This window comes from Crotalus tigris, unplaced genomic scaffold, assembly GCF_016545835.1.
Source record: "Crotalus tigris isolate CLP2741 ecotype Arizona unplaced genomic scaffold, ASM1654583v1 scf7180000017847.2079705, whole genome shotgun sequence".
Classification (NCBI taxonomy): Eukaryota; Metazoa; Chordata; class Lepidosauria; order Squamata; family Viperidae; genus Crotalus; species Crotalus tigris.
Window position 1 is genome coordinate 70,314 of NW_024096670.1, and position 12,089 is coordinate 82,402.

Below are 12,089 nucleotides of genomic sequence, written 5' to 3' on the forward strand. Positions count from 1 at the left end.
TTAACATTAATCTCTTTAAGCACCCATTGTTTGCATTAAAACCAAAGCTGAGTCTGTTTTTGACAAGGTCTCAAGTCACTTGGGCTTTTGTTTCGATTTTAGCTAGTTTATTAGTTCTATTGATGGGTTTGTTTTTTTTTCACATTCAGTTTCTACTGAGAAGTAACAACTACAGTAGTGGCCAAAATTGTGGAAACCTTTTGGGAAAAGTGTATTTTTGAGGTTAGATGGCTAATAACACCACTTTTTTGGGGGGGAGTAGTACCATAAAATTATATATCAATGGAAGGATAATTTAATCAAGAATGTAATGCAGCATAGTTTGTTCAATTATCTGTACTGTATTCTATGAAAAGTTGCAGCTAAATAACCAGAAAAAAAAAGCACAACTTGCTTAGGTTGATCTCAGGTAGCTTTCCTTCATCTGATGGTAGCCAATGAGCATGAGTGTTTAGAGAGCCAATCAGGTGTCAACTTGTTTTGGCAATGAGCCAATTAGATCACAGTAGGATTCAGTTGTTGATGTCAAGGATTGAAGCCAAGAGGAGGACATTTGTCAGTGTGTTATGTGATGGCTATCAAGTCGGTTGGGTTTTTTTGTGTTCTTTCATTTAGTGAGCTTGTAAAACGTAGTAAAATTAAAGTAATGGTGCAAAGAGTTGACTGGTTGCCCAGAAAGCGATGCAAAATGGTGTTATTCAGTGAACAAGGCTAGAATTATAAAGAAATTAGAAGAAAAATGGGTGGAAACTTAACCAAAGGTGGCATTTCTACTGTACACTTTTCCCAAAAGGTTTCCACAATTTTGGCCACTACTGTAAGTAAAAACAGACAACTCTCTCTCTCTCTCTCTCTCTCTCTCTCTCTGTGTATGCAGCTGAAGAGAAGTTTGGAATCAAATAATTCCCCTCAACCTGAATATTCAGTGTTCACTCATATATTTTTGATGATCACTTGGATCATTTGCAAAGTTTGACTATGTAGCTTGAGAGTTCTTCTTTCAACCACTTCAGCAAAGAGTCTGTTTTAAATCTCTTCAGCTGAGTAGAGCAGGGATTTCTAACATGCCCCTTCTGTATTCATTCCACATTTCAACATGTAGCTACAAATACTCTTTGGCAAAACCTCTTTTCCCAAACACAGATGCTCATTTGTTGCTAAAAATAGATATTTTTTGAGGGGGGGAGGGAGTTAATTCTTCTCATAAAGGATGAGATAAAAAGAGACAATCTGTAGCAGAAATGGCAAAAATTTCTGCTTATTTAAAGGATCATACACGAGAAAGATATATTATTGTATGGAGAAGGTGGATAGATTATATTCAGAAGAAGAATGGGACTATAAAGTTTCATTTATTTTATGAGTAAATTTTATAGTAAATGTTGTATAAGAGATTTGTTTATGATGATGTAATTTAAGGGGAGTTAAGGGCTAAGTATGAATTTTTTTCTCTTTTTCTTTTTTCTTTTTTATTGTATATTGTTAATTTTGTTGTTAATAACTCTGTACTCTGCTCTGGGAAGTGAGGGGGGGGTTGAGGGTGGGTGGGTGAGTGTGTGGGTAAATAGGTCGAATAGGATAATATAGATATGGTAATTTATGAGAGAGGTGCTGCTTGGGCATTACCCCTATGCTGTATTCCTGTATTTGAGAGGGATGAGAGGGGAGGAAGGTGAAGGGAGGAAGTAAGATGGTAAGAGGAGAAGGGGGGGGGAAGAGAGTAGTGAGGGGAGGAGAGAAAGAGGAGAGAAGTAAGGAAGGTATTAGGGAGGGTGGATGCAGTTTGGGGGGAACGAGCAAGCGGTACCTATGGTTATGGTTATGATTATGAATTTATTTTATTTTGTAAAGTGACTTTTGTTGTATAACTATGTTGGATAAATGGAAAATAAAAAAATATATTAAAAAAAAGAGAGAGAAAATCTGTATTCCCCCTCCATAATTTTATCATTAGCTCTGCAAGTAATAAAAACTGTGTTTCTCTCCTGCTTGGATATTAATTAAGAAGTGAAAAGTGGAAGCCACAGTATGGAGTCCTTGGTGTTCTCTGAGCTTGGTTATTTCCTTGAAGACATTTCTTTAACTGACTAGGTAACAGCATCAGTGCTAGTGAAGTTTGTTCCTCTGTTTATATACAGTAGCTATCCTATATATAGTTAACACTGGAAGGGCAAACTACTGTATATAAACAGGAAATAAACCCCACACTCACTCACACTGTTGATGTTCCCTAGTTGGGTAATGAGATGATATAGGTTCTCCTGCTTGAGCAGGGGGCTGGACTAGAATACCTCCAAGGTCCCTTCCAGCTCTATTCTATTCGAAGATTTTCCTAAGGCAGAATCCCTAAAGTTGCATGATTAGTTCTCAGAAGGGTATAGAATGTCTTGCATAAACCTTCCTTGAAACCCTTGCACAGCTTGATCTAACAAATTGGAACATAATAAAAACTTTGGCTCTTTGCTAACAATCCCACATTTGTCAGTGTTCACCAAGGAGCCCTTTTCTTTCGTGGATTTTAATTGTCCAGGGAAATACAGCGTTGTGCTGTGATTGCACAATACAATTAATATGATTTCACCCTATACTTCAGTCTAAATAAAACGTGTGGTTCAGATAAAGCTCTTAATTATATTGTTGTTAATTCGGCGCACATGCTTTATGGCTTTTAAATGTGTTTTCAAACGACACGATTAACGCTCTTGAGCTTGGCAATTGCTCAGCTTAAACAAACTCAGAAAGTTTTAGGCTTAGGCATCTTCAGAAACTGCACGGCGGACGTTGTTGCTTCTCAGTGGTGTGTAAAAGACTACAGTATTTTGAATTAATTCCCCCTTGCAGCCATTCTTCCCAAAGGAAAAAATGTACAGGGCCACCTTTTGTGACAATTTACGTGCAAGCTACACTGGCTTGGATTAAAAGCATCGCATACTTTGCTACTGATTTTAAGCCTTTGAGAACAGGACTTTTGGAACCACGAGGGCACCCACAGTGGAACGTAGTCACCGAGATATTAATTCTTCTGTATAAAGAGCACACACAAAGTATAAATCTAGAATGTTCAGTTGTTGAACTTCACAGTGGTTGTTTGGCAACAAAGCTGCATTTCTTTCACCCATCAAATTTTCTCTTCAATGGACAGAGCTTCATTACTCAAACTAGGTGCACTGATGATATTACATAGTTAGGATCATGAAATGTCTGCAAGAAAACAACCAAGTTCAGAGAGCACCCCCCCCCAGGACCCCTCATTTCAACCCTGAGCTACAAATATTCCCCTTTATTGGCTATCAGTTCTGGGGTGCAAACGTCCAATTGACCATTAGATGGAAGCAAAACTGTTTTGTGTAACTGGAATTTGCAGAATGTTCTGTAACTGAAGTTTTCCAAGATTCCTGGATTCATTCAGAGCATTTGGAGTCTATCCGTTTAGGAAGAATTGTGGATTTTGCATGCATGGAGAGATGACCAGCTCAAATAAAACAGGCTGTTTTCACATGCATTTAATTTCCGTTTTTATATAGTTTTCCATAAAGCAATTTGTAGTTGGCTATGAACATACTGAGCTGTAATTTGTGTTTGGGCTAACTTAATACGATAACAAACTTCTTGAAATAAGTAGGGCAAGGCAGTCATAATTAAGTAATTTATGTTCTATTATGATAACACACACACACATATACAGAGAGAAACACACACACACACTTGAACAAGCTGTATTTTTAAAATCAGTTTCTGATATTTTACTAACGTCGTCCCTTCTCTTCCCTTTCTCCTTTGTTTCCATGCTTCCATCGGTACAGCTCACCATTTAGGAATCGAATTCATGGGTAAGTTTCTCACTTTCCTTTTATATTTTGTATATCGGATTTGTTTGTTGCACGGAGCAAACCATTTTCCCTGGGGGAGCTCAAATAGCTGGGGGGGGGAGAGGAGATGTATGGGAATATTCCCTAATTATGCTGCTGGAACAATGGCTGTGCAATAAATAGGATGCCTTAAGTCAGTGGTTCTCAACCTTTTTAATGCCACGACCCCCCCCCCAACTGGTCGTAAGTCGAGGGCTACTCAACCAGTCGTAAGTCGAGGACTACTCAACTGGTGCAGCACCGTTTGCAGAATGGGACTTTTGGCGGGCTCAGCAGGGCAGAGACAGCCTGGACAATTCCTATTGGCTTTTGAAAGCCAATAGAATTAGACTCTATTCAAGAGAGTCTATTCTATTGGCTTTCGAAAGCCAATAGAATAAAAGGGAGTAGCACAGCTAAGGAAAAGTACTCAGTGTCAATTTAAGAACAAGCCTACCAGTCTTTATTTAAGAATACTGATTAATTCACAGGACAGAGTCAGGAATATTTGCTCCAGTCAGAAGGCTGATCTGAGATTGTTAACCGAGATACCACAGCAACAGAACAGGAGTCTTCAACACTGCATGTGCCAGGAAAAAAAATGCAACGTGAATTACTGGCACAGGAAAATCTAATCAGCATGAAAAGAAATAGCAAGGAACTTTCAAACAGGTTGTCGACGCAAGGCTTTGGAAGGAGCGTGTTAAATGAAATGGATTCTGAAATAGGTTTGTTTTTTTTCCCCAGCATAGGGAAAAGGAAGTATACATCTGAAGGGAGGGAGGGGGGGGAAAGCCATTTGGTTCACACATGCAACAGACAGCAAAAAAACTTCATAGGGTGCAAGGATACCCAGCACTGTATTAAATAGAGGAAGTCAAGAACTGGATCATAAGAAAATGCATGGCTGGGCTTTAAACAACAAATGCCAGAAATATATCAAAGATTGTGTTTTGTTGAAGAGAGGGAAGGAAGGAAGGAAGGAAGGAAGGAAGGAAGGAGGGAAGGAAGGAAGGAAGGAAGGAAGGAAGGAAGGAAGGAAGGAAGGAAGGAAGGGAAGGAGACAGGAAGGGAGGGAGGGAGGGAGGGAGGGAGGGAGGGAGGGAGGAAGGAAGGAAGGAAGGAAGGAAGGAAGGAAGGAAGGAAGGAAGGAAGGAAGGAAGGAAGAAGAACCAGTGCAGAATTTTTCTCCTGATCAGCAGAATCTTAAATAGGATCTGAGTTGAGATATGTCCACGGCTTCTTTGAAAGATGAAGACTGCATGGGTTCTTGATTGACAGACAGTCATGACAAGATAGACAGTAGTAGCGGTTGCAACTTTTATTATACACTATGCACAGAACAAACATAAAATACAGCCATTGATACAATGAAGTCTGACCATACGTTATAACATTATATAAAATAGGGACCCTCTAAACTAAAAGATCCATGGCATTTAAAAATATTAAGTTCTGCTATCTATATTCAAAGTAACAGGTAAGAATAACAGTTACAACTCAGAGGAATAATAAATCAGAAATTAGAAAACAAAGAGCAGTGGGGATGGGCTGTGCCGTGAATAGTAACAGCTAACTTCAATGGGTTTAATTTCCAAATTGATTTGTAAAAACGAATTGGTTTAAGTCAGACTTACAGTAATTCAAAATCAGGACAGGCACGCTTATGCCCTTCCAAAGCCTGTCAAACCATTTTTTTCCCCAGAAGCCTCCCTTTTGATCTGACCCTTCCATTCATTTGGGAGGGTTGATTTGATATCGAAGTGATCAAATTTCCTCCCATCAAATTTCCAAATGGAATATTTGGCAGAGCCAAATGGGATTGTGGCACCAACGTTATGGAATTCTCTCCTTCTTGGTCTGCTCTCCTCTTTTTTTTTTTTTTGTTGTTGTTGTTATGCTTTAACTAAAAAAAATGAACACTTATTTTTATTCTGGCCTGCATTTTAATGCTAGCTTTTAATTATTGAGCCACTGAGTATTTTATTCTCTTGGTATATTGTTTTGATGACATAATCATGTATTGTTTTTCATTTTAAATATTCTTAAGACACTGACATTTTTGTTGTGTAAGCCCTACTTTTCGTTCTGATTGTGACTTGTGGATTTTATTATTAATCACTGCTGGCCAGCCAGTAGATAAACAAACAAAACATAGACAAAAGCATCAACTGAATTGTGAGTGCAAATAACATCAACTAAATTCTTAAATTCATATACTTATTTCAGCTGAGACAAATAGTCTGTGTAATCAATTCAGGCATCAGGAAGTTGCATGTTCTCCAATCCCAAACCAGTCCTGATGTTCCCCAGCATTAAAATCAGAGTAGAGATCAACCTTCTTGAGTTCTGTGGGATGTTGCAGTAGCTATCCCGACTCTTACTTGGTCTAGACCAGGGGTAGGCAACCTTGACTCTTTTATGACTTGTGGACTTCAACTCCCAGAATTCCTGAGCCAGCCTGGCTCAGCTTGGAAACCTCTCCCTTTCCTCTCAGCATGGCTGGCTCAGGAATTCTGGGAGTTGAAGTCCACGAGTCATAAAAGAGCCAAGGTGGCCGACCCCTGGACTAGACTTTTCAAAATGGCATGATTTGATCCTTCTGACATAGGTTTGTAACTTCTGTGAGATCTGCCGGTATGACAGCTAGTCTGTAGGTCAGTGCCTCATATCAACAAATGCCTTTCAAATCATCCTTCTTGTTTTCTGAACAACTTCAGGCTAATTGCTTCCTTGGGTGAGAAAAACAAACCGACCCATCACTTGTATGAGAGAGTTTGACTAACCCTCATGGATGGTGTCAGAAATGTACAAGATACCAAGTCAGCTAAAACCTACATGAGTCCGTCTGTCTTTGCAAGATACGTCAGTTAAACATCTATCCATCATCTTATTTATCTATCTATCTATCTATCTATCTATCTATCTATCTATCTATCTATCTATCTATCTATTATCTGTCTGTCTGTCTATCTATCTATCATCTATCATCTATCTATCTATCATCTATATCTATCTATCCATCCATCCATCCATCCATCCAATCTGTCTCTCTCGCTCCCTCCCTATCATTATCTATCTATCTATCTATCTATCTATCTATCTATCTATCTATCTCTATCTATCTATCTATCTGTTATCTATCTATCTATATAATCTATATCTATCTATCTATCTATCTATCCATCCATCCATCCATCCATCCATCCATCCATCCATCCTATCTCTCTCTTTCACTCCCTCCCTCTCTACCATTATCTATCTATCTATCTATCTATCTATCTATCTATCTATCTATCTATCTATCTATCTATTTATCTAATCTATATCCATCCATCCATCCATCCATCCTATCTCTCTCTTTCACTCCCTCCCTCTCTATCATTATCTATCTATCTATCTATCTATCTATCTATCTATCTATCTATCTAATCTATATCTATCTATCCATCCATCCATCCATCCATCCATCCATCCATCCATCCTATCTCTCTCTTTCACTCCCTCCCTCTCTATCATTATCTATCTATCTATCTATCTATCTATCTATCTATCTATCTAATCTATATCTATCCATCCATCCATCCATCCATCCATCCATCCATCCTATCTCTCTCTTTCACTCCCTCCCTCTCTATCATTATCTATCTATCTATCTATCTATCTAATCTATATCCATCCATCCATCCATCCATCCATCCTATCTCTCTCTTTCACTCCCTCCCTCTCTATCATTATCTATCTATCTATCTATCTATCTATCTATCTATTTATCTAATCTATATCCATCCATCCATCCATCCATCCTATCTCTCTCTTTCACTCCCTCCCTCTCTATCATTATCTATCTATCTATCTATCTATCTATCTATCTATCTATCTAATCTATATCTATCCATCCATCCATCCATCCATCCATCCATCCATCCTATCTCTCTCTTTCACTCCCTCCCTCTCTATCATTATCTATCTATCTATCTATCTATCTATCTATCTAATCTATATCTATCTATCCATCCATCCATCCATCCATCCATCCATCCTATCTCTCTTTCACTCCCTCCCTCTCTATCATTATCTATCTATCTATCTATCTATCTATCTATCTATCTATCTATCTATCTATCTATCTATCTATCTATCTATCTATCTATCTATCTATGTAATGATTTGGATAAGGGATGGTCTGTTGGCCAAGGAAACAATCTTTCTCATTTTCGGTTTCTCTCGCTTTCTTCCTCTGTCAATTCTTGCCAATTCTTTTAAAAAAATAATAATAATGAATTTAGCTTTATCCTGATTCAGTACTAATGGCTCCTACCTTCCCTCCGCTGCCCAGACACAAAATCTAAACTATTACTGACTTCCTTTTTATACCAGTAAATTACTTCCTTCATTTAATCTGACATAAAGTCTTTCTTATACCTGCTTCTAAGAAAAGTGTCTTAATAAGCTAACGGTAGTTGAAATAAAATGATCAGTTTCATAATACGTCTGGCTGAACCCTGCAGCTCCAATGCAAATCCTGCCTTACTGTCCAAATAGGCCATTACAGACATGCTGAAAATGTGATGGAACCCAGTTTTAGTCAATCATCTGTGATATAATTTTAGAGCAAGATTGAGATCTTTTGCCGCAAAACCTGTAATTTTGGAGATATATTGCCCAGAGTAATTTCAGACACAGCCTGAGAAACAGAGGAGTGGAGAGTGGAGATGGACTTTACTTAGTCACAGCAAGGGTTGGGAGAAATAGTCTGCAGCTTCTGCTTTTAAAGGAGCTTCCAATCTGTCTGTCTGGCTGGCTGGCTATCCGTCCATTTTGTGGAAAAGCTAAAATAATTACAACAAATATGTTTTAAATAATGCAGAGTTACCTTGTGTGAGATGGGTAGCAAATATATTAATGATAGATAGACAGATAGATGATAGATGATAGATAGATGATAGATAGACACAGAGAGAGATGATGGATGGATGGATGGATGATAAATAGATGATAGATAGATGATAGATAGATAGATAGATAGATAGATAGATAGATAGATAGATAGATAGATAGATAGATAGATAGATAGATAGATATGATGGATGGATGAATGAATGGATGGATGGATGATGGATGGATGGATAGATGATAGATAGATGATAGATAGACACAGAGAGAGATGATGGATGGATGGATGGATGATAAATAGATGATAGATAGATGATAGATAGATAGATAGATAGATAGATAGATAGATAGATAGATAGATGATGGATGGATAGATAGATATGATGGATGGATGAATGGATGGATGGATGATAGATGGATGGATGGATGGATAGATGATAGATAGATGATAGATAGATAGCTAGCTAGATAGATAGATAGATAGATAGATAGATAGATAGATAGATAGATAGATAGATAGATAGATAGATATAGACAGATGATGGATGGATGGATGGATGGATGGATAGATGGATGGATGGATGGACGGACGGACGGACAGACGGACAGACAGATTGGAAGCTCCTTTAAAAGCAGACACTGCAGACTATTTCTCCCCACTCCTGCTGTGACCGTGCAAACTCATGTTTAACCTTCTTTAACCTTCCTGAACTGAGGTTGGACGGAACATTTCACTAATGGTTTAATTACAATTATTATTCAGAAAGGAAAACCTCCTAAATCCTTAACCAAACCTGGGTCGACAGCATAAGAGCATGACAAATGCTACGGGATGAAGAAGAAAAAAAAGCATAAGCTAGCCCAAGATTAATTCTCAGGGATGGTGTGTTTGGGCAGGTATCTCTATCAACAAATCAGCATCTGCTATTCTTACTGTGTCGTGGCAATCATATGTCTGATAATGCACGGGTGTCAAACTCATCGCGTCACGTGACATGTCGTGACATATCGTGACTTTTTTTGCATTGCTGGGGTGGACACGGCCTCTGTACAATGCAACCGGCCCGCGGGCTGGCAGTTTGACACCCCTGTGATAAGGTATCAAAAATGCCCAAGAGAAGAAAGTTGGGATTTATTTATTTATTTATTTGAGGCATGAAAGGAAAAGAAGTCATTTTCACTCAGCTCTCTAATATTAATAATGATATTCGAAGGCTGTTGAAAACTTCTCAAGGAAGCCTAAGGGCATCTGTTCCCCAGAAATGAGATTATTATCATTCTCACTCTCTCTTGTGCTTGTGTGTCTTTAAGTCTCTACGTCAGTGTAGGGGAGTCTTATAGGCAGGAGAAAATGGGGGAAAATTGGCTACGTGTGTGTGTGTTGGGAGGAGGGTGTTCACATTCCTGTTGTCGCTAACGGCCTTGGTGATATTTGAAGGTGAATTTCAATTCCACTTCACTTTCTTCAGGCTTTCCCCACTTTGACCTCCCCATTTGTCTCAACTTGCAATTGGTTCTTGCAAGTCAGACACGGGGATATTAGCAATACTCTCAAGGTCCCCATTGCACTTTGCAATGTTTCTATGGGGACCTTGAATTTTGTCCCCCCTGGTGATGGTAAAGCTTTGGTTTTACAAAACCAAAGAGGTCAATTCCCTTGATGATTCTACAAAAGCCTTCAAAACAGGTAAGTGCTTCTTTGTAAGGAAAACTAAGATTCACTTCTATGCAATACATTCAATGGAATTACTAATTTGGTTCAGTTTCCTGTCTACCTTTTTCCTCTGAAGGGATCACTTATGAAGTAGAGGTTTGGTACTGTGAATATTGTGAATATTTTGTATGGGTTTTTTGTTGTTGTTGTTGTTTGAGTCATTAATAGAATATAATTATTTATTGGCCAAGGGAACTTGTCTCCGGTTCATAAGCTCTCAACAAAAAAGTGATAGGTCATAGATACATCATAAATCATAGTTACAATCATTAATCGTAAGATGCAAACAACAAGGCGACATAGGGGAAGGTGAATTGTCATTGAGTCTAGTTGTTTTGACATGCTCTATAGTGGTGTCCTGAGGGCAGAAATTGAAACAGTTTATGTCCCGGATATGATGAGTCTGTAGATATTTTCTCAGCCCTCTTTCTGACTCATGCAGTATTGTTGTTGTTGTTAGTTGCGAAGTCAGGTCTGACCCATCACGACCCCATGGACAACATTCCTCCAGGCCTTCCTGTCCTCTACTATTTTCTGGAGTCCATTTAAGCTCACACCTACTGCTTCAGTGACTCCATCCAGCCACCTCATTCTCTGCCATCCCCTTCTTCTATTGCCCTCCATCTTTCCCAGCATTAGGCTCTTCCCCAGTGAGTCCTTCCTTCTCATTAGGTGGCCAAAGTACTTGAGTTTCAACCTCTGGCCTTCTAAAGAGCAGTCAGGGTTGATCTCCTCTAGGACTGACTGGTTTGATTGCCTTGCAGTCCAGGGGACTCGCAGGAGTCTTCTCTAGCACCAGAGTTCAAAGGCCTCAATTCTTTTGCGCTCAGTCTTTCTTATGGTCCAACTTTCACAGCCATACATTGCAACTGGGAAAACCATGGCCTTGACTACATGTACTTTTGTTGGCAGGGTGATGTCTCTGCTTTTTAGTATGCTGTCTAGATTTACTATAGCGTTCCTCCCAAGGAAAGTATATAGGTCCTCAATGGAAGACAGGCTGGTTGCAATTATTTTCTCTGTAATAACATATTACAATACTACTGCTTGATTTTGAAAATCTGATTTTTTTGATTTTGAAAATCTGCCTGATTTTCAAATCTTGCTAATTTGTTAATTCTTTGGTGCTAGATATGGATACTTTCAAAGAAAAATCATAATTTATATCTTGAAAAAAACCCAAACCATTGGAAGATGTCTAGAAATAATTACATTTACCCACAGCAATTTAACATAGGTAGTTTTCAGAGTGTTTGTTTGCATTGAAAAGTTGGAAAGAATTTTGTTTGCACAAGCATTTTCTGCTAATTGACCTAATTTCATTTTTTTGCTAACCAGTCCATTAGCCATATGTTAATGATCCTTTGATTTCTCTTTTTCTGAATTTTGCCATTCAGTTCTATAAAGCAAAATGTCTATCCAAATGCTTATTGAGGGGGAAATTGTATATAATATACAGATATGATTATATCTAGGGAAAAACAGACAAGAAAATGCATGTCTATTCTTAGATGAAAAATAGAATGAAATTTACAGGACTGGACCAATGAGAAAATTGTGTTGATCGCTAGTTAGAACATAGAACAATAGGTTTAGAAGGGACTTTGGAGATCTTCTAGTCCAGTTGTTCT

General features: G+C 38.4%; 1 protein-coding gene across 1 annotated transcript in view; it reads left to right on the forward strand.

Annotated features, from left to right (window-relative positions):
- Positions 1-12,089, forward strand: part of NRG3 (neuregulin 3) — a 101,889-nt gene that overhangs the window by 40,849 nt on the left and 48,951 nt on the right. The window contains 1 exon segment of the mRNA XM_039343347.1: positions 3,804-3,830. Within this exon segment, the coding sequence (XP_039199281.1) occupies positions 3,804-3,830 (27 nt within the window).